This window comes from Pongo pygmaeus, chromosome 12, assembly GCF_028885625.2.
Source record: "Pongo pygmaeus isolate AG05252 chromosome 12, NHGRI_mPonPyg2-v2.0_pri, whole genome shotgun sequence".
NCBI lineage: Eukaryota > Metazoa > Chordata > Mammalia > Primates > Hominidae > Pongo > Pongo pygmaeus.
The window spans coordinates 28,825,171-28,848,421 of NC_072385.2; the positions used below are offsets into that span (position 1 = coordinate 28,825,171).

The 23,251-nt window shown below is 40.3% G+C and overlaps 1 protein-coding gene across 4 annotated transcripts in view; it reads right to left on the reverse strand.

Moving 5' to 3' along the window:
* LOC134737842 (GRIP and coiled-coil domain-containing protein 2-like) overlaps positions 1–23,251 on the reverse strand; it is a 25,980-nt gene continuing 2,729 nt past the window's right edge. Inside the window, exons 2-11 of one of the 4 annotated variants that reach the window (XR_010123221.1) lie at positions 16,802–16,908; positions 16,174–16,338; positions 15,413–15,517; positions 14,269–14,431; positions 13,708–13,808; positions 13,537–13,614; positions 12,794–12,931; positions 11,632–11,753; positions 1,739–4,294; positions 1–1,021 (exon numbers count right to left, since the gene is read on the reverse strand). Coding sequence is in view for 2 of the 4 variants with exons in the window: in XM_063649200.1 (XP_063505270.1) it covers positions 9,341–9,611; positions 11,632–11,753; positions 12,794–12,931; positions 13,537–13,614; positions 13,708–13,808; positions 14,269–14,431; positions 15,413–15,517; positions 16,174–16,338; positions 16,802–16,908 (1,250 nt within the window). In the remaining 2 variants the exon portion in view is untranslated. Of the gene's footprint in view, positions 1,022–1,738; positions 4,295–9,315; positions 9,612–11,631; positions 11,754–12,793; positions 12,932–13,536; positions 13,615–13,707; positions 13,809–14,268; positions 14,432–15,412; positions 15,518–16,173; positions 16,339–16,801; positions 16,909–23,251 lie in introns of those variants that run through there. The other 3 variants (XR_010123222.1, XM_063649201.1, XM_063649200.1) reach the window with 3 other exon arrangements.

Genomic DNA, 23,251 nt, shown 5'->3' on the forward strand with positions numbered 1-23,251 from the left:
AGGCATGAGCCACCATGCCCAGCCCCCTTGTTTATTTTCTTAAAATCCTGATGACTCTACCATAGACACCAAGTGACCTGGAGCTGAGGCCCATTCCCTGGTAGAATAATCATACAGATGAGAGCCTTTGTGTTCAAACCTACCACACAAACCAAGAAAACATCAATAATTGATATGACCTTGTTGTATTTATCAAGAGTTGTGATGAACTTGGTAGTTAAAATGTGAAGGCAGTACCTTGGTAGTAACTACCACAACATTCTTTCTAAGCAATGTTACAGAAACAATTTCCCCTATACACACACACAGATGTCTCACTCACCCATTTATGAACCCATGGTGTTAAAAATAAAAGAGGTGAGCCGGGCGTGGTGGCTCATGCCTGTAACCCCAGCACTTTTGGAGGCCAAGGTGAGCAGATCACTTGAGGTCAGGAGTTCGAGACCAGCCTGACCAAACATGGCGAAACCCCATCACTACTAAAAATACAAAAATTAGCTGAGTGTGATGGTGTGCACCTGTAATCCCAGCTACTTAGGAGGCTGAGGCAGGGAGAATCGCTTGAACCCAGGAGGTGGAGGTTGTAGTGAGACGAAATCATGCCATTGCACTCCAGCCTGGGCAACAGAGTGAGACTCTGTCTCACAAAAAAAATAAATAAATAAATATAAAAAATAAAAGGGGTAAAAGATGAAAGTTACATTTCTTTCCTCTTCCTCCATTTGCAACAAACTAGGAGTCAAAGACATTAAGAAACTAGTAACAAGGAGAAATTTGGCCCGGAATCAGTCCTCATTCCATATGCCACTTCAGTCTTCCTCTCCATCCCCCCAGCTCCAGCCCAGTCGGTGCTCTACGGATTGCGAATGCTCCATAAGTTCTGAAGACTGACCGCCTCTGTGATGTGGCCGCCATCCATCCTTCAGTCACTCACATCCAAGGTGACTTTTCTTGTCATCCAACATCCATGTTTAAAGACCTTTCCTCATTACCAGGACTTCTGATCCACTTAGGAAGGCCTCTAGAGGGATATATAGTTAAATATGGTAGATGGAATTATGTATTTACCGCCATTCCCTCCAAAAGCTTCACTCAAATAACAGATATGAGACTTAAAAGAAAGAAAGAAAGGACACAGAGCAAGATAGAAAATGACAGCAATGACATTTGGGAGCCTAGAAATCATGAGTTTGTGCTAATGGATTTAGCACCCTTGAGAAAGCCAAAATCTAAACTGGCAGAGGAAGAAATTCAGAAGTAGGCTGGTTTGTACAGCAGAAAGTCAGAAAGACTCAAGAACTAGAGGTACTAGGTGACTTTAAAAGTAGGGGTCCAAGTGAGACTAAAAATAAGTATATTGGTTAAAAGTCACTCTCAGAATCCATTACACCTGAATTTCCCCTCTGTGGTTAAGCAACCAGGCAACTGCCCCAGGCCACACTGGGAAGAAGACCCCAGGTTCACTCTCTGGAGAGGCAGGGCCAGAGGGATTCCGGCCCCGCAGGAACAGTGGGAAATGGGTGTTCCCATACTGAAAACAGGGGATTAAGTGTGACACTTGAGAGAGTGACAGCTCTCATCCCTTCTTCAATCTGACTCCAAGAACACAGGCAGCCAGGCTAATATCTCCCAAGAGGAGACAGGGAACTTCCTCCCTTGTAGAAATAACCTGACTTTCAGCCTGCAGAGCTTTGAGAAGGTGGACTACTGTTGCTTAAGCCCCCCCGAGTCGTGGTACCTTGTTATATAGCAGCCGTGAAAGACTGACAAAACCATCTTCCTTAAGAAGAACAGGAGGCCAGGTGCGGTGGCTCATGCCTGTAATCTCAGCACTTTGGACCATCCTGGCTAACATGGTGAAGCCTCGTCTCTACTGAAAATATAAAAAATTAGTCGGGCGTGGTGGCAGGCGCTTGTAGTCCCAGCTACTTGGGAGGCTGAGGCAGGAGAATGGCATGAACCCGGGAGGCGGAGCTTGCAGTGAGCCGAGATCACGCCACTGCACTCCAGCCTGGGTGACAGAGTGAGACACTGTCTCAAAAAAAAAAAAAAAAAAGAAAAGAAAAAGAAAAAAGAAGAACAGGAATAGGTCTGGACCTGGTGGCTCATGCCTGTAATCCCAGCACTTTGGAAGACCAAGGCGAGAAGATCACTTGAGGTCAGGAGTTGGAGACTGGCCTGGCCAACAAGGTGAAACCCTGTCTCCACTAAAAATACAAAAAAATTATCTGAGCGTGGTGGTGTATTCTTGTCATCCAGCTACTTGAGAGGCTGAGGCAGTAGAATCGCTTGAACGCGGGAGGCAGAGGTTGCAGTGAGCCTAGATCGCACCACTGCACTCCAGCCTGGGTGACACAGCCAGATTCTGCCTCAAAAAAAAAAAAAAAAAAAAAAAAGAGAAATAACCTGCCTGAGAGAAAACACCTACCATTTACATTTGGGGATTTCCCAGTGAAACAGCCCAGCCAGAGAACTGTAAGTGAAGTGCACCAACCAATAAGCCTCACCTACCCTCACAGAATTCCCACTCTTAATGACAAATGGATAGCCAAGGATCATCAGACATTTGAGAAATGCTTCTAACATGAACCACAAAGATTAAAGTAAAAGGAAGCTGGTGAGGGGGAGAGAAATAGGCAAAGAGCAAAAACAAACAAACAAAAAAACCAATAGAATTAACATCCTTAAAGAGCTAAGGATAGATATTGCACCCATGAGACAAGAACAAGAGGTTATAGACAAAATTTTTGACAAGAGGGCTCTTAGGAATTAAAAATGTGAGAGCAGATATGTAGAAGTCAATAAAAGGATTAGAAAATAACATCAGGAAATATCACAAACATAGAACAATAACCGAGAAAAAAGGATGAAACAAGATTTTTAAAATATTAGCAAATGACCAGGTGTGGTCGCTAATGCCCATAATTCCAGCACTTTGGGAGGCCAAGGTGGGCAGATTGCTTGAGCTCAGGTGTTCAAGACCAGCCTGGGCAACATGGCAAAACCCCATCTCTACTAAAAATACAAAAATTAGCCTGCTGTGGTGGCGCATGCCCATCTTCCCAGCTACTCAGGAGGCTGAGGCCAGTGGATCACTTAAGCTCAGGAGGCAGAAGTTGCAGTGAGACGAGATTGCATCACTGCACTCCAGCCTGGTGACAGAATGACCCTGTCTCAAAAAAATAAAAAAATAATAAACAAACAGCCAATAAGTTCAGATAGTCCAATATCTGGAAGGGACTTCAAGAATGAATAAACGGAGAAAAGTGGGGAAAAGAAATGAAGCAAACCATCATAAGAGACAACTTCTGGAATGGAAGGATGTGAGTTTGTAGATGGAGAGGGTTCACCAAGCACCCAGAGCTAGGGAGGAATGACAATTCAGGGGTCACAGGAAATCTCAGAACACCAAGGACACAGAAAATCTCAACAGCTTCCAATAAGTTAAAGAAAGAAAAAAAAAAAAAAAAGACACAGTCAAAGCCTTGGGGAAAGACTGGGAATCAGAGTGGGTCAGACTCCTTGTCAGTGACCACCAGAAGACAAGGATTATACATCTTCAAATTCTAGGGGAAATGGCTTCAAACTAAAATTCTACATCTAAGCAACCACCATCAGTCTAGGGTGAGGGTAGAATAAAATCTCAAAAAACTTTACCTTCCTGTCCCCATTTTTCTTTTAAGGACAGATATACTCCACTACATGAGGGAATGCTTGAAGCAGAGGCAGGCCCAGGGTCCAGGCATGGGAAGGCATTGCCCATGCTGGAGGCTAGGGCTGTCCTGCAGTGACAGTGACCTGCAGGCCTGGAGTGCTATTGAATTGAAACCGACCCAATAGTCCCATAGACAGATTTTTTGTTTGTTTGTTTTGTTTCGGATAAACATAGGAATTGACCCTTCTGATGCTAAAGCTTGAAATTTGTATTTGTTTTATCTAAGTTCCTTCCCTGGGAAAAGACCCTCAGACCTCTCAAAAAACAGTATCAAAGAACTGCAACTCACCAGATCATTGCATCAGCCAATGAGATGCCAGACCCCTCATTCATCACAATTGTTTCCTTACCCCTCCCTAGTTCCTGTTTTCCTACACATTGTTACTTTTCTTCCCTGCTATGTAAACCCCTAATTTTAGTCCATCAGGGAGGTGGATTTGAGACTGATCTCCCATCTCCTAGGCTGCAGCACCCAGTTAAAGCCTTCTTCCTTGGAAATAATCACTCAGTGATTGGTGTTCTGTTCGGTGAGCAGCAGGACCTAGATGGAACCCCTGGTATTTCCATAGCAGAATCAGTCTGAAACAAGAGGACAGAGGGTTACAGGAGGGGTGGCCCCAAGGGAGAAAAAAAAATTGATAAATTACCTCCTACGTTTGAATGTATGGAGAAGCAATTTACATTTTAGGAGAGTTATAAGAATGAAAATAAATTAGCAATTGGCACATAAAAATCTAAAAAGAAAAATTATCTTAGGAAAGCAAAAAAGAAAAAAAGTGTGGTATGAGAAAGAAAATGTAGTTAATTATATAGTATACCACATGGCTAAGCTTTGAATAGTATTTCCACAGTCATAGTAATATAAATACTGGTAACAATCGACCAAAGTATTTTTTATTTTATTTATATTGGGAGGGAAATTGTAGTGTATGAGAGCCAATTATTCTCTTCTGCAGAAGGAAGACAAAGGGTAGTATTAAAGTAGAAAAATAAAGAAATAGCAGCATAAGCAAGTTATTTAAAAATAGGAAGGCAAAAATCAAAATAAACAGCTGAACTAATTGAAATTGGTGTTGCCTGTAGTGGGAATGGGGAGTAGAAAACTGGCACAGGAGCTGCTGCTCTTGTTACAAGCTTGTAAAATAATTTCACTTATTAATGTATCTGTCACTCTAAGAATTAGGATTTTCTAAAGAAAAGAAAAAAATAGGCTTGAGAGTATTTTTTTTTTTTTTTTTTTTGAGACAGAGCCTTGCTCTGTCGCCTAGGCTGGAGTGCAATGGCGTGAGAGCAACAGCTCACTGCAGCTCTACCTCCTGGGTTCAAGTGATTCATGTGCCTCAGCCTCCTGAGTAGCTGGGACTATAGATGCACACCACCAGGCCCAGCTAATTTTTGTATTTTTGGTAGAGACATAGTTTCAAGATGTTGGCCAGGCTGGTCTCGAACTCCTGGCCTCAAGCGATCCGCCTGCCTCAGCCTCCCAAAGCGCTGGGATTATAGGCGTGAGCTGCCATGCCCAGTGGCTTGTGGACATCTTTTGGTGTCTGGAGACATGAGCACATTGAATAATGTGGGATCTTAAGCATATCCAAACCCCTGTCCTGCTGGATGCAGCCACCCACAAGTCCCCAGAGTAGTCTAAGCCTCCTCAAGGACTCCAGTCTGCGTCTGGTTCCTCCTTCCAAGTTGTTGTAGAGTCATTAACCAGAAAGACTGATTTCTCTTTGGTGGTTTATCCCCAGTAGCCAGAACACAGTATAGATGCAGTGCTATCTTTTTTAGCATGTGAAAGAAATGCATAGGTTGCCAGGCTAATTAACTAAATGTTATATTTAACTGGGAAGATAACATAGCCCTAGTATTTGGATTTATCAAAACAAATTCCAGATGGCACACAAGCCCCAGAGAGAGGGGCCATCTGGTAAGAAAAAGCACGGCTCATTTTTTATAAAGGTGAAAGGTAGTAAATGTCAACACTTTCTTTTTTTTTTGAGGTGGAGTCTTGCTCTGTCACCCAGGCTGGAGTGCAGTGGCATGATCTCGGCTCACTGCGACCTCTGCCTCCTGAGTTCAAGTGATTTTCCTGCCTCAGCCTCCTGAGTAGCTGGGATTATAGGCACCTGTCAGCACACCTGACTAATTTTTGTATTTTTAGTAGAGATGGGGTTTCACCATGTTGGCCAGGCTGGTCTTGAACTCCTGACCTCAGGTGATCCACCCACCTTGGCCTTTCAAAGTGCTGGGATTACAGGCGTGAGCCACCATGCTCGACCGTAAATGCCAAAACTTTCTATGCTGAAAATATATCTAGCTGTTGCTCTCCTGGAGGAGCAATCCTCAGCCTCATATCTTTGCTAATTCAAATACCTGCAACATTATGCTCTTTCAAATAACTGAGTGATTAAGTATGGTGAGTATAAGTGATTAACACTTGGTGAGTATTGTAAGGTTTCAGCATATACCTGTTAAATATATTTTGTACAGTGACAGCTGCAGGCATTAATAACACCATTTAACAGACTCTACAATTACACAAATTCTTTGAGTATATAAACCAATAAAAACTGAAAATATTTTTTTCCAAAATGATTTAAGATGTTGCTGCCATTTTTTTATTTAGCTCAGCAGTGGTATTTTGGTGTGTTTTCTGTTTGACAGGATGTTTCTTGCACATACTTTCTTCTCTCCGTATTCCCACTGTTCCTCTGAAACTAATCATTCCCTGCCTGTATTTATTCACCAGTTTCCCACTCCCCTCCACCTGGCCCCACTTGCACACAACTGCCAGCTTAATCTTCTTTAAACATTGCACTGTTTATATAACTTCCCAGCTCAAAAAACAGTCAATACCTCTCTGATGTCCAGAAGATAATGTGCAGGCTTCTGCTCACAGACACCCCAACCTCATCACCCAACTCCCTCAGTGTGAGTCCCCCACACCCCAGGGCTGCAGCCAGGCTATCATCCCAAGAACTGGAGCTCTGTGCCCAACCTCAGTGCTTTGGCTGGGACCAGATCCTCTCTCTGCTGGGCCCTAACAGCCTTCTCCTTAAGGAGTCTGGGCCCTGCTCCGTCTATCTTGAGCTGAATCCAAGATGATTCAGCATGAAGATGGGAACTGTGCCCACAGAGAGGCTTCTTGCTCGAGCCCACCTCCAGGTCTGTTTCCAGGGGGGAGGTCATTAGCCCAGATTTTATGTGATGGGAACAGTTGGCTATCCTTGGTGGTAAGCACAATAATAATGTCCCCTTACCCTACAATGTCTACAGCCTAATACCCAGAACCTGTGAATTTGTTACATTACATGGCAAAAGAGACTTTGTGATTAAGTTAAGGATCTTGAGATGGGGAGATGATACTGGATTAGCCCAGTAGACCCAACGTGAACATAAGGGTCCTTATCAGAGCGAGGCAGGAGGGTCAGACTCAGAGAAGGCGATGTGAGGACAGAAGCAGAGGTCAGAGAGAAAGGGAGATTTTGAAGATGCTACAGGCTGGCTTTGAAGATGGAGGAGGGGGCTATAAGCAGAAGAATGCAGGCAGCCTCTGGAAACTGCAAGAAATGGATTCTCCCCCGCCCTCCAAAGGAGCCAGCCCTGCCAACACCTAACTTTAGCCTGACTCATAAGACTAACTGAGATGTCTGACGTCCAGAACTGTAAGACAAGAAATTTGTGTTGTTTTAAGCCACGAAATTTGTAGTAATTTGTTCCAGCATCACTAGGAAAATACTACACTCCCTTTGCAGACTCTCCTGGTTCCAGTCCTAGTAATCCTGGCCTGCACTCTGATGTATCTATTACCAGGCTTTCAGGCTGAGACCGATAAAGGCTAAAACCTGCGCAGTCCAATACATTCACCACCAGTCACATGCAACTATTTATAATTAAACTTAAACCAGCCATAACGGCTCACACCCGTAATCCCAGCACTTTGGAAGGCCGAGGTGGGAGGATTGCTTAAGCCCAGGAATTTGAGACCAGCCTGGACAACACAGTGAGACCGAGTCTCCACAAATAAAAAAAATAATAGGGTGTGGTGGTGTGTACCTGTGGTCCCGGCTACTCAGGAGGCTGAAGTGGGAGGATTGTTTGAGCCTGGAAGGTCGAGGCTGCAATGAGCCATGATCTTGCCACTGCACTCCAGCCTGGGTGATAGAGCAAGACTCCATCTCAAAATAATTTAATTAACTAACTAATTGGTGTAGTTAAATTAAAATAAAACATTCAGTTCCTCTGTTATGCTAGCCATATTTTCGGTGTTTAATAGCCACATGTGGGTAGTTGTTACCAAACTGGATAGTGAAGGCAGAATAATTCCATAACCACCAAGAAAGCGAAGGAAGAACCATCGGAGGTTACAAAAATAGTCTAAGCAGGATAAAAATTAGAGGTAGGGTAAAGTGTCTATTCTCAGGCGGTATCACTGACATTTATGAATTTACCAATTTGAAAGCTAAATGCTTAAACCCCCCATCTGGAATCAGAATGATTGTGCTGACAGAAGTTCACTGTTCTGTCTCAGTTGTTACAGAGGTGTTTATATTAACTGTAGTCTCTGGGTAATACAGATATTCATTAGTTAGCCTAATTATCACATTCCTCTGGAACCATTTTCACAATCTGCTATAGAGAAAGTATGAATATTAAAACATTTTTTAAAAGTGGAGACTATATAAAGAGAAGGCTATTTCTTCATACTTGGGCACAGACAGTAACAATACCATTAGTTTTTAATATTTCTGAAGAAGAGGAAAGACTCCTAAAGATACCTCAAAATGCTATGAAAACTGACTGGCACATAGTAGGTGCTCGAAAAACACTTACTGAAAGACTGAATTACTTTAGAGGAATCAACAGTACTTTATTTGTGTTAGCAATGTAATTTGCAATAACTTTCCTAAAGAATAAGTGTTGGAGAATATCAAGCAAACATCACTATATATAAGATAATCTCATGGTAAACCCTGGTGATACGCAGTTAGAAAACTGGTACATCTTCCCTGAAACTTTGGTTTACATGATTAACATGCAAATTCCACTGTTAACAGACAGAAGCCACAAAAAGCTAAACCTGCTTTCATTTTTCAGATTAGCATAAGATTAGGTATATATTATATAAGCAAATCTGTGATAAAATTATCTTAACACCCTTGATAAAAGATGCTCAATGAAGAATTCTTTTCCTCAGCCTAATACTCCTACTACCCAATTTCTTTATCACAGGAGTTGAAAACTTCTTGTTCACAATAATCTATTTATTTTGCCAATACTTCTAATGTCTATTTAAAGTATTATAGTGATGAACAAAATATGACAAATTGAAGACAGAATTGCAAAGATAAGTTGCATATTCTTTTTCAGTTAGCAACTATTTGGGTGTTTTCTTCTAGAAAAAAAAATGCTTATGATTGGATACCTGGGTTGGAAAGTTGTGTTTTTGTTTGTTTTCTTAGAGAAACATCCTAGCCAAGAAGGCCATAGGAGACACAGAACACTGGATGAGCAGATAGACATTAATTGTTCTTAAAAATGCAAAATATAAAAGCAACATAAAAGGCGAAGCTCTAAGGTACATAAAGCAAAGTTACCAAGCCTTTAGAAATGTCTATTTTTTATTTTCTAATCTGCATTTATCTCAAGGATCAACATATTAGAAGTTTCAACAAAGAAATACATTGCTGTCTGGTACAGCGTTAGCGCTGCTAACAGCCTCACTTTTCCCAGAGTTCCGCCTCTTTGGACAGTTTCCTGCAGCATCTTGTTGTGCCTTTCTAGAAGTGTATCATGTTCAGATTGCAATGTTTGAAGTTCAGATACATTAACCTGTAAGTTATTTTGGCTATTTTGTAATTTCATTTTTAGCTGGTCAATCAGCATTTCCAGATGTTCCCTAAAACAGAAATACAGTTTTAAAATTTTTTGAAAAAGGTGAATTTGATTTTGTGGTTTTAAATATAGTTTAACCGTTTAACCTTTCAATGCCATACACTTGGATGATTCTAAAGGAAATATAATAGTCTGAAGAATTCAAGACTAGGATTAAATATAATACAAAAGATACTATAGCCAGATTTAAAATCTTAGGCACTACAGATTTACAAAAAATTTCTCCAAAATTTAGAATTTCATATTGAAAAAGGGGCATCAAAATAGCCTATTTTATGTTACAGGACTATGTCAGTTAAAGAAAAAACCTCACACTACTTTTTTTTTTGAGACGGAGTCTGGCTCTGTTGCCCAGGCTGGAGTGCAGTGGCGCAATCTCGGCTCACTGCAACTTCCGCCTCCCAGGTTCAAGTGATCCTCCTGCCTCATCCTCCTGAGTAGCTAGGACTACAGTCGCCCACCACCACACTCAGCTAATTTTTTATTTTTAGTAGAGACAGCATTTCACCATGTTGGTCAGGTTGGTCTTGAACTCCCGACCTCAGGTGATCCGCCAGCCTTGGATTCCCAAAGTGCTGGGATTACAGGTGTGAACTGCCATGCCTGGCGCACTCACACAGTTCTTAAATTGTTGTTATAAGAATGGTATGTCAGACCAAGTTACAGTGAAAGATAATCCCTGAAGAAAAGCAGGTCTTTTTAGACTTGGAAAAAACACTAGGTGGAAATAGTTAAAATCCTGATTCTGCCACAATGAGTACAATACACTACTAGTTTCTCTTTTTTAAAAATGTATATTATAAGAAAGTAGAAGGAACACAAAACATTTACATTCATATAATGTGAACTCAAAATTTAGGCATGGTCAAAAATGGCTCTTGAAAATGGTGACATTTATATTTATGAAATGTATCAGTATCTAATTTCCCCTTTATTTAATGAGCTACTGGAAAGAAAATACCATGTCTCAATCTACAGTCTCTATATTTAATAGATTCCTAAATGAAAGTAATAGAAACATAAACATACAAAAATTTCAGAATAATTAGTCTTGTTTAGAACAGTAAGAGCCAGATGTAAAACTGCTTTGAATACTGAACCGCTCAACACAGATGCCATGGAATGCCCTATCTCTCTCTCACTCCCAGTACAAACAGGATCTGTATGCTAGTTTTAAAGCAGCATAAACAATATACCATTCAAATAGAACTGAAATGGTCATAAATAAGAAAAGTTTAATTCTAGACCAAAATTCAGTAATAAATTTAAAATTTTTGAAATAAGTGAAATATTTTAAAGCAACTTCTGTTTAACCTAAATTAATGGCAAATAAGTACACTTAGCATTTTAATTTTTACTTCTAAATTTTCAAAACTGGAAAAACAAATCATAATGTAATTTTAATGCTTGTATTTTCTACCATGACAAGATCTTATTAAGACAAGATTGAACTGTGAGCCTATTATCTCATATCCTGGCTTCACTGTGCACTTTAACATCTAATTTTAGAGTTTGCAACAGTGTCCTTTGTAATGAAGTTTCCCTGTTACTGTTTGCAGACACAGTGAAGCCAAGAAATTCTGTTCTCTTTGGTAACAATATACATAATTTCACAGTTAAAAATCATAATAGGATTTTAGGCTGGGTGCTGTGGCTCACGTCTGTAATCCCAGCACTCTGAGAGGCTGAGGCGGGTGGATCATCTGAGGTCAGGAGTTTGAGACCAGCCTGGCCAACATGGTGAAACCCCGTCTCTAATAAAAATACAAAAATTAGCTGGGCATGATGGTGTACGCCTGTAATCCTAGCTACTCAGGAGGCTGAAGCAGGAGAATCACTTGAACCCAGGAAGCGGAGGTGGCAGTGAGCTGAGATTGCACCACTGCACTCCCGCTTGGGCAACGAGAGCGAAACTCTGTCTCAAAAAAAAAAAAAAAAAAAAAATCATAATAGGATTTTCAATCTACTTGGTGAAGAACCTGCATTGTGGGAGGAAAACTCTGCATATTTAATTTAGACTTTACCTTTCTTGTTTAGCGCCCTCAGTTTCAGCCTGAGACACAGATTTATTTTTCTGTTGTTTTAGAACGTTATGAACTTGGACTTTGTAGCTCTCGAATTCAGAGGTTATAGTAGCTTGTTCTGCCTGTAACATTTAAAAGAGAGAAACGTTTTCTATTGTAACAGGGTCCTTCTATTTTCTTTCAGAGATTAACAAATTGAGATAAAAACCTGTTTTTGAAAATGAGAAAGATAGCTGACATTCTTTTTGGTTTCTTGATTAACCTTGCTAAAAAGCATACTTCTGTTGGCTTTACACTTAAAAAATTTTAACTGATACATAATTGTACATATTTATGGGGTGCATGTGATATTTTGATGGATGCATACAATGTGTAATAAGCAAATCAGGGTAATTAGGATATCCATTGCCTCCAACATTTATCAGGTCTTCATGTTGGGAGGTCTTACACTTTTTAAAGGCCTCTCAATAATATATATTTTCTGATAAGAGATCCATTTCTACCATGTCTTCTACCCTGGTAGATTAATTTACTAACCATACATTTTATAGTGACACTATGTACTTTTGGAACTTTATAAACATTTTCTCTTATGATATCTCCTCTTTTTATAAATTTGAGAAAAATTAACTCAAAGAAATTAAGTTATTTGAACTTCAGTTTTCAAAACAGGGTGGTTAAGTGTTAAGTTCTAGGTCATCCACTTTCTTGAAGTGATCTGTAAACTCCCACAACAGCGTTGCCATGATTGCTTAAATAAGAGCTGCATCTAACACAACCACTGCACTGTGTCTGTTTTGGATGATGACAAGAAAGTAGGCCCCCCACAGCCATGCTATTAAAATGTTATTTATAATCATTTAGCCCTAAGAACTGTAACACTTTTCTAATAAAAAAAGCTTTATAAATAAGTGACACATAAATTGCAAAACAAGGTTGAAATGGAAAAAACATCATGTTTTTCCTTTTGGCAAAAAAAGTGATCCAAGTTACGATTAGGGTTGGCATGGGATTGCGGTTAGACCCAGATTAACTGAACAGGTCTTAATCTAATAAGTGCTCTTAACAGCAAAATAGTAAAAAGGGAGAGCACAGCCCTGGAGTAAACCAATGACTAGCTGATAATAAAATCCCAGTGGCTTGCTGTGGCTGAAGAACGCACCTTGGCAGCACGGCTCTCTTCCTGTAGTGCTGTCACTCTCTGCTGGTACGCACTTAGCGTACGCTGGTGCTGTTCCGCAGAGGTTTTCAGGTGCTCGTGGATTGTGTGCTTCTCTGATGTTATTTCAGCCAGCTGAATCTCGGGGTAAATCTTTAAATTTAGCTTTAGCAAATCCTATCTTCACTAGTTAAAGAGGTTTTCCTTAAAATGCAAACTTTAGGTTTGAGACATAAGTACATATAAGGCATAATTAAGTAGTGAAATATTTTTATGTATTATTATTGAAAAAGTAGAGACAAGTAGAACATTTTCTCATTAAGCTATCTTTTCTTAAACCAACATCAATTCAAAAAAATGAACATCCCAGACTACATATTTAACATACAATATTTAAATACTTCAAGACATTATATATATAAAAATATACACAAACATAACAAACGTATAAAATCATTTTACAAACTGTTCCTTGTGACTGCAATATCATTAAGTTCAAATGCAGGCTTATTTTATTTTGCACTATTCTATAGTATACTACGAATTTCCAAATACGTGAAAATAATCTAGCTTGAGCTAACCAATATACTCCAGTTATATGCCAGACTTGATTTATTGTTGTAACTTCCTCAAAATGTTGAGGAATCTTTCTAGATATCCTTATAGGATAATCAATAAAATCTCTAAATGGTACTTCACTTCTACATGAAAAAACTTTTTTTAATCTTAAAAAGTAAAACCCTTACTTTATAGACTTCTACTTGCTGCTGGCTTGCCTCCACCTCACCTTTTAAAGATGCTTGAAGTATTAAGTGATCAGTTTCCTACAGAATGAGAATCTTGGTTAAATTTTTTTTAATGTTACTCATAAATAAATTATGAACAAGTACTAAAATACGAAACAAAAATTAACGTACTGCTTGCTTTGAATCTGCCAGTTCCTTTTTGGCTTTCACAAGCAATTGCTTGATTTTGGTGTTTTTCTCTTCATATTGTTGTACTGAAGACTGTAATGAAGCTAGCACAAGAAATAATTTCAGTAGAAAAAGATGTAACAATTTTTATCAGTGAATTTAAATACACAAATATGTCTTCTTTGTATTGGCTTATCTTTAAGCCTGTTTTAGCTTTTTATTATGGAATACTTCAAACATATGCGACAGTAGTAACAACAGTGCCATAAACTCTACTGTACCCATCTCCTGGCTGTAACAATTACAACCCATAGACAATCTTAGTTAACCCAGACCAGGAAACAGCAAGGTACTTAAGAAATGTTAAAGTGAATAAATGTGGACTATAAACATCTTAATGGCAAATAGTTTTACACCCATTCTGGGTCCCCAGTAACATTTATCACTGTGTTAAACACCCGACTGACAGTGAAAGACTGGTGAAATAAACAAGTAATGCCCCCCACCAAATCAAGTTGTTATGATGAAATAATTAAAAGGTAAAGTGAATTTTCTTTAACTCACTTATTTCTTCTTCTAGGGTTTCTTGTTTCTGTTTTTGAATTTTTATTTCTTGCTCCAAATCTTCTATCTTGTTGTTTTTATTAGTTAACTTTTGATTTAGTTCTTTCATCAAACGTTCATAATCAGCTATTTCCATATTCATCAATGTGGTCTGTTGGGCATCCTGCACATTTTATAAGTAGAAGATTTACACAATAGTAGATCAGTTCATTTGTAAATTCTTTTTGTCATTTGTAAAATTGCTAAAATGATGCCACAGCAATAAATGGGTGCCTTTCTGTAATAGTGAAATCATTTACACTGTAACAAAGAAATGAGGAGTTGGATATTTTCTAGTTTTTAATTTCACAAAATATTTTCTAGTAGTTTAACCCAACTTTCTTAGTTTCATTTTATTTCATTATAACTAACTACAACTGACAGTTGTAGCTTGCGGAGCTCTTATTTATAAAATACTAATATGTCAAGTGGCTCTTATAGTACATTTCTTTTTAGCCTCATCTTTGAAGGAGTAAAGTCAGCCAAAGTTTTAAGTATAATACAAATTTCAAGCTTTGACATTAATTAAATCTTATGTGTCATACAACAATCATGTATACAAAATGAAATGTCAAACCAAAATCTTGTAAATCAGGAGCCTAGATTCTTCTGAAAGGACTGGTACTTAGAGAATTAAGTTAAATTTTCAATTTTTTGAGCAAATAATTTATAAAGCATTATTTTAGTACCACAAGTAACATTCTAAAACACTTCTTTTCAACATGTATAGAATAGTTTAACAATGCAGGCTGAGTGCGGTGGCTCACACCTGTAATCCCAGCACTCGGAGAGGCTGAGATGGGTGGATCATTTGAGGTCAGGAGTTCCAGACGAGCCTAACCAAATTGGTGAAACTCCATCTCTACCAAAAATACAAAAAATTAGCCGGGTGTGGTGACGCATGCGTGGAATCTCGGCTACCTGGGAGGCTGAGGCACAAGAATTGCTTGAACTCGGGAGGCGGAGGTTGCAGTGAGCCGAGATCATGCCACTGCACTCCAGCCTGGGCCACAGCGTGAGATCGCAGACAGAACAGAACAAATAGAACAACAAAACAGAACAATGTGAACATTACATCAATTTTCATCCTAGTGTTTTATTTTACCTTTTTAACCAGCTCTAATTCTTGCATGGTTTTCTGAAGCTGTTTCTTTTCCTTTTGAAGTTGTACCTGAAGTTCTTCAAGTTCATTTACAGTAGTGGCATGTTCCTGAAATTAAAAATAAAAACAACCCACACAACCCAACCAACATTAAAAAGGTATTTTTAAGGGGCTTTAAAATAAATCTGACAGCCTGGCGTGGTGTCTCACACCTGTAATCCCAGCACTTTGGGAGGCTGAGGCGGGTGGATCACAAGGTCAGGAGATTGAGACCATCCTGGCTAACACAGTGAAACCCCGTCTCCACTAAAAACACACACGAAAAATTAGCTGGGCATGGTGGTGACTGCCTGTAATCCCAGCTACTCGGGAGGCTGAGGCAGGAGAATGGTGTGAACCCGGGAGGTGGAGCTTGCAGTGAGCTGAGATTGCGCCACTGCACTCCAGCCTGGGCGACAGAGTGAGACTCCGTCTCAAAAAAAATAAATAAATAAATAAATAAAAAATAAAAAATAAAAATAAGTAAATAAATAAAATAAATCTGACATGCTAAAATACAGAAAGTTTGGTAATATTTCAATGTTTAAAATGTATACACCCCCAAATCACAGCATGGATTCTCAAATTTATGGTTGGTATTAAGGAATTAATGAACTCTGCTGTATTCATAAATGCTACTCTTTAGTAAGTCTTCCCTTCATTTAAATAATATTTTGGTAAATGCATCATATATATGTGAATCAATCTCACAGGATTGTTTTTACCTTTATCTTCTCTTCTTTCTGAAGTTTTTCAGCTTCTAATTCTTTGTCTATCATTGCTTTGGCTCTCTGGACTTCTAAAATCTGTACTTCTAATAATTCGGCATTAGACTGTAGTGTCTCAATACGAGCCAGGAGATCTTCATTATCAGAATTTATTTTTTCACACTGAAATGACACATGATTCATTACTATAAACATGCAGAAAACATATACAGCAGAGGAAGAATGAACAGGTACATTAATGAGAATATTGGCATAGTGTGACAAATGAAGATTTCTAAGTCCATGCTACAGAATAATATTAAGAATCAGTTTTAAAATCTGTCATTGAAATACTAATATGGTAAACCTTACAAGAGATCAGGTTGCACTGGCAGAGCAAAGAGCAGAAATGAAAAACAAACAAACCCCCAAACAAACAAACAATTCTCTAGGGGAACTGAGATTAGAATAATAAGCAAGATAGTTGCTAGCTGTTTCGTCTTATTCTTCTCTCCTAAGTGGGAAGGAGGGTGAAGTGGGGGGGAATAAATTCTGTTTCCGACTATATTTAATTTTTTATGCAAAAAGTATTGAGATTAAAATATACCTGTTATACTTTTCATTTTTGGATTTATTAAAAAATTACCTGCAAAGTCGAATTTCTTAATTGTCTTGTAAGGTCTTCAATATGATGCTCAAAATTATCAGCACGTTCTTTTTCCACATCCAGTTGCTCTGACTGCTTTTCATATTCTAATAAAAGATTCTTCAATAAAAGAAGGATTTAACTTTGGCATATTATTATGCATTCAACAGGTCAGACTTCATCATCAAGCCACCTTAAGATTCATGAGTCCATTCCGGATGCTTAAAATATTTACCCAAGTTGAACAGAATACCTAACTGGCATTAGGTAATAAAATTAGCATATTTTGGGTAACTTTTAGTATTGGAGGGTGGCGGAAACATATGAAAGGAGAAGAAAATTTTAAATATAAACAATATAATAGCTCCAAGGTTAAATATTCTACTCATTAACAAAAACGAACTTCTGAAATGTAACCACAATTTAAGGATAGATAAAACGTTTAATAAACACAATTTAAGGACAGAGGATAAAAAGTTTAACCTGGATACCTAACTCTACCTGAAGAATTCTGATGAGAGAAATATTCCAGGCCTGACCTAATATAAGGTAAAGGTGTTAATGAAAGAACACTGGAAGACATTCATAGATTTAGTCTCTCACACTCTGCAGTGACACTTTCAGTATTTCCTGAAGAATCCAAAGCCAACTGAATTTTCTTTGATATTCCTAGTTGGCCTACTGAAGGACAGAATGATCAGACTTTTTTGCCACACACAAGCTAATTAGGTTATCCACCAAAATATGTAAATGAGATTCAGTTTCGAGATTGCATGTAGTTCTTTTTCTCTCTCCTTCCTTATAAATCCTGTTTTTGCCTTTGTTTCTGGAAAACTTCTATTTTCTTCCCATAAATGTGCCTGCAAAATTACTAGCAAAATGGTGTTTTAAAAAATTTTTTTAACTTTTAAGTTCAGGGGTACATGTGCAGGTTTGTTATGTAGGGCAAACTTGTGTCACAGGGGTTTGTTGAACAGATTATTTCGCCATCCAAGTACTAAGCCTGGTACCCATTACTTATTTTTCTGATCCTCTCCCTCCTCCTACCCCTCCACCTTCTGTTAGGCCCCAGTGTCTGTTGCTCGTCTGTATGTGTCCATGTGTTCTCATCATTTAGCTCCCACTTATAAATGAGAACATGTGGTATTTAGTTTTCCATTCCTGCATTAGTTTGCTAAGGATAGTGGCTTCCAGCTTCATACATGTCCCTGCAAAGGACATAATCTCATATTTTTTTATGGCTGTGTAGTATTCCATGGTGTATATATACCAATTTTCTTTATCCAGTCTACCACTGACAGGCCCTTCGGTTGATTCCACGTCTTTGCTATCATGAATAGTGCTGCAGAGAACATACACGTACATGTGACTTTATGACACAATGACTTACATTCCTTTGGGTATATACCCAGTAACGGGATTGCTGGGTCAAATGGTATTTCTGTTTTTAGGTCTTTGAGGGATCTGTTTTCCACAATGGCTGAACTAATTTACACTCCCACCAAAAGTGTAAGTGTTCCTTTTTTCTCTGCAACCTTACCAGCACCTGTTATTTTTTTGACATTTTAATAGTAGCCATCCTGACTGATGTGAGGTGGTATCTAATTGTGGTTTTATTGCTAGCACACTGTTTATGTTTCCTTGCAAAGTTTATATTTGGAAGTTCCACTGAGATATTATGCGTAAAACAGAAACGACATTAACCAAGAGGACTGTGAAGCCTGGCAGTGGCTTTCCTGTGGACCTGGACCTCTTGTGTCCTTGGCTCACCTCCACAGGCTTCTCTGGTGGTTTTTTTTTTTTAAGATAGAGTCTCGCTCTGTTGCCAGGCTGGAGTGCAGTGGCGCGATCTTGGCTCACTGCAGCCTTCGCCTCCCGGGTTCCAATGATTCTCCTGCCTCAGCCTCCGGGGTAGTTGGGATTACAGGCATGTGTCACCACAACCGGCTAATTTTTGTATTTTTAGTAGAGACAGGGTTTCACCGTGTTGGCCAGGCTGGTCTTGAATTGACCTCAGGTGATCCGCATGCCTCAAACCTCTCAAAGTGTTGGAATTACAGGCATGAGCCACTGAGCCCGGCCTCTGCTGGGTCTTGTGTGGCATTTATGCTCTTTTGGATCGTGCTTGCGAAATCTTTTTTTTGAGATGGGGTCTTGCTCTGTCACCCAGGCTGGAGTGCAGTGGTGCAACCTCAGCTCACTGTAACCTCTGTCTCCTGGGTTCAAGCGATTCTCCTCCCTCCGCCTCCCAAGTAGCTGGGACTATAGGTGTGTGCCACTACAGCTAACTAATATTTGCAGTTTTAGTAGATGACAGGGTTTCGCCATGTTGCCCAGGCTGGTCTCAAACTCCTGAGCTCAGGCAATCTGCCTGCCTAGGTCTCCCAAAGTGCTAGGATAACAGGTGTGAGCCACCATGCCCGGCTCTTGCTTCCCAGATCAGATCCTTGACTAACGCACTTTTGTTTCTAATTCTCATTTACATATGGTCAATTATTTGACTCAACTGGTGGCTGACTGTTACAATCTGAATTTTGATTTTATAGTCTGTCCATTTAGTGGTTTCAGTGGCAGAAGACAAGACTTGGGAATCTAGAATCTGGCTTATGTTCTATTTTTTTTTGAGACGTTGTCTCGCTCTGTCGCTAGGCTGGAGTGCAGTGGCGCGATCTCAGCTCACTGCAACCTCCACCTCTCTGGTTCAAGCAATTCTCCTGCCTCAACCACCATGTCCAGCTACTTTTTTTGTATTTTTTAGGAGAGATGGGGTTTCCCCATGTGGCCAGACTGGTCTCGAACTCCTGACCTCAGGCAATCCTCAAGCTATGGCCTCCCAAAGTATGTTTTTCTATGTTTATTTATGAGTTTGCTACTTCTTGGCACACATGCATACAGGGTTGAGGTATCACTAGGGTCTTTTCTTTTCCATAGAAAGAAGATTCTGTGCTTGTTTAGTATTTGGGTAGGCTCCTCTAGAAATCAGAGATATTTATCCTCTTAGTCTCTATCTGGCCCTCTTCATTTTTACTCATTCTGGTTCCAATTGCTGTCAATAGCTGTAAAAACTGAATTGCTATGCCAAGGCGTAATAAATAATGGCTCCCTTTGGGAAATTCTGATTTTAATCAAGTATTATTCCTAAGGGGAGTCTTGGAACAAAAACGAATGCCATGCATACAAGAGTCTACTTTCCTTATGCAGGGTAGACACTTCTAAACATCTGAATAATTACAAATTATTGTCCCTCTAGGACTCCTGTGTGTTCAGATCTTTTAATAAACCGATACAAGTTATTACAAGTGATATGAACACTAAAAAACTAGCCAAATTAACAAACTCCAAAAATTACTCAGTATCTTTATAATGATGCATCCTGAAGAACCTAATAGAGCATAGGTATATGTGTTTTTAAAAGTGATCAACATTAATAAACATTTCAGCACCTCTGGTTCTACCTTAAATCCTGTCACATTTTTATACGTAAGTTTATATTACATATGAAAATATGGTAATGAAATTTGAAAATTTAAATTTATACATGACAAAGAATTAGTATGCTTATATATAAAGATCTTATAAATCCATTAAAAAACCCATTTAAAATTTATATATGGGCTTCTTCATAAGAGCAAGTTACATGAGGAACTTGCTTCTTTACATTTTAAGAGACCCTATAATCTATTAATTTCTTCCAGAGGTAGACCAGACATATCAATTTCAAGTAGTTAAATCTATCAATCTTTTCCTTTGTAATTTGTCAAAATACTTTAGGTAGGGGTGCAGTGGTACAATCTCCGCTCACTGCAACTGCCACCTTCCAGGTTCAAGTGATTCTCGTGCCTCGGCCATCCGAGTAGCTAGGACTACAGTCACCATGAGTGTGTGTGCCACCATGCCCAGCTAAATTTTGTATATTTTGTAGAGACAGGGTTTCGCTGTGTTGGCCAGGCTGATCTCAAACTCCTGGCCTCAAGTGACTCACCCACCTTGGCCTCCCAAAGTGCTACAATTACAGGCGTGAGCAACTGCACCTGGCCTAAATTTAGTATCTAAAGTTTGAAAAAGTCTTTTGTATCCAGAAGTCAGTTAAAAAAAAGATCAAGTACTTCACTCCAGGTTTTTAAAAACTATTTTTCACAAAATTTTTTAACCCATCCAGAATACATTTTGCTATGTGGAGTGAAATAAAAACCTAATTCCTTAGAAGGAATTTCTTTCTTCATTGGTTTCTGTTTCAAACTTTACTGAGATGGTATAGCTTAGTTGATGAAACAATAGATCTGGAACGAGACTCCCTGAATTAAAATTTCAGCTCTGCTCTGTTACTTGTTCTGTGACCCTGAGGTTTCTTAAGAAATCTGAGTCTGTGACTTTGAGTTCCTTCATCTATTTATGCCTCAGAGTCCTCACTTGTAAAGTGTTGATGCTAATATACTTGGGGGTTGTTTTGAGAATTAAGTGTATTGAGATATGTAAAGTGCTTAGAAGAGAGCCTGGCACCTGTTTGTTGTTATGCGGAAGTATCACTCTCTTCTGCTACATTAATCTGTACCATTCTTGCATCAGAATTCTACCACATTACTGTAACTGTGATAAGTTTTAGTGTCTCTTTCAGTAGGATGTCACTTTTTTCATTTACAAAAAATTTAGCTACTCTTGCTAGTTTTTTACTTAAAACTTAGAATTCTCTCAAGATCCAGCCAAAAAAACTCTACAATTTTTAACGAATTTGTCTTAGAATTTATAAACCAATCTGAGAACTGATAGTTCAAATAACAGTCATCCTATATAAGTTTTGCAGTTTTCTTCATTAAGTGCCAAAACTTCTCATTTAAGTGCTTCCTAAGATTGGATTTTATGCCTGCTGTGGGATTTTTTTTTTTTTCATCAAATCCTGCCTGATTACCACTCACTCTCTTCTCCCTTCCCACCTTACTTTTTTTTTTTTCTTATGAAGTATTTATTGATGATTCTTGGGTGTTTCTTGGAGAGGGGGATATGGCAGGGTCATAGGATAATAGTGGAGAGAAGGTCAGGAGATAAACACATGAACAAAGGTCTCTGGTTTTCCTAGGCAGAGGTCCCTGCGGCCTTCTGCAGTGTTTGTGTCCCTGGGTACTTGAGATTAGGGAGTGGTGATGACTCTTAAAGAGCATGCTGCCTTCAAGCATCTGTTTAACAAAGCACATCTTGCACCGCCCTTAGTCCATTTAACCCTGAGTTGACACAGCACATGCTTCAGAGAGCACGGGGCTGGGGGAAAGGCCATAGATCAACAGCATCCCAAGGCAGAAGAATCTCTCCTAGTCAGAACAAAATGGAGTCTCCTATGCCCACCTCTTTCTACACAGACAGAGCAACAATCTGATCTCTCCTTCCTTTCCCCACACTTCCCCCCCTTCTTTTCAACAAAACTGCCATCGTCCTCATGGCCCGCTCCCGATGGTCGCTGTCTCTTCGGAGCTGTTGGGTACACCTCCCAGACAGGGCGGCCGTGCAGAGGCGCTCCTCACTTCCCAGACGGGGTGGCGGCCAGGCAGAGGCGCTCCTCACTTCCCAGAGGGGGCGGCCGGGCAGAGGCGCTACTCACCTCCCAGACGGGGTGGCAGCCAGGCAGAAGCGCTCCTCACTTCCCAGAGGGGGCGGCCGGGCAGAGGCACTCCTCACCTCCCAGACGGGGCGGCCGGGCAGAGGTGCTCCTCACTTCCTCCCAGACGGGTGGGGGCCGGGCAGAGGCGCTCCTCACCTCTCAGACGGGGCGGCCGGGCAGAGGTGCTCCTCACTTCCTCCCAGATGGGGTGGCGGCTGGGCAGAGGTGCTCCTCACCTCCCAGACGGGGCGGCCGGGCAGAGGCGCTCCTTACTTCCCAGACAGGGCGGCCGGGCAGAGGCGCTCCTCACTTCCCAGACGTTGGGCGACTAGGCAGAGGCGCTCCTCACATCCCAGACGATGGGCGGCCGGGTAGAGATGTTCCTCACTTCCTATACGGGATGGCAGCTGGGCAGAGGCACTCCTCACTTCCCAGATGGGGCGGCCGGTCAGAGGGGCTCCTCACATCCCAGACGATGGGCAGCCAAGCAGACGCTCCTCACTTCCTAGACGGGGTGGCGGCGGGGCAGAGGCTGTACTCTTAGCACTTTAAGAGGCCAAGGCAGGAGGCTGGTAGGTGGAGGTTGTAGCAAGCCGAGATCACGCCACTGCACTCCAGCCTGAGCAGCACTGAGCATTGAGTGAGCGAGACTCCGTCTGCAATCCCAGCACCTCGGGAGGCCGAGGCAGGCAGATCACTCGAGGCCAGGAGCTGGAGACCAGCCCGGTCAACACGGCGAAACCCCGTCTCCACCAAAAATACTAAAACCATTCAGGCATGGCGGTGCGCGCCTGCAATCCCAGGCACTCGGCAGGCCGAGGCAGGAGAGTCACAGGAGCCTGAGGCAGGGAGGTTGCAGC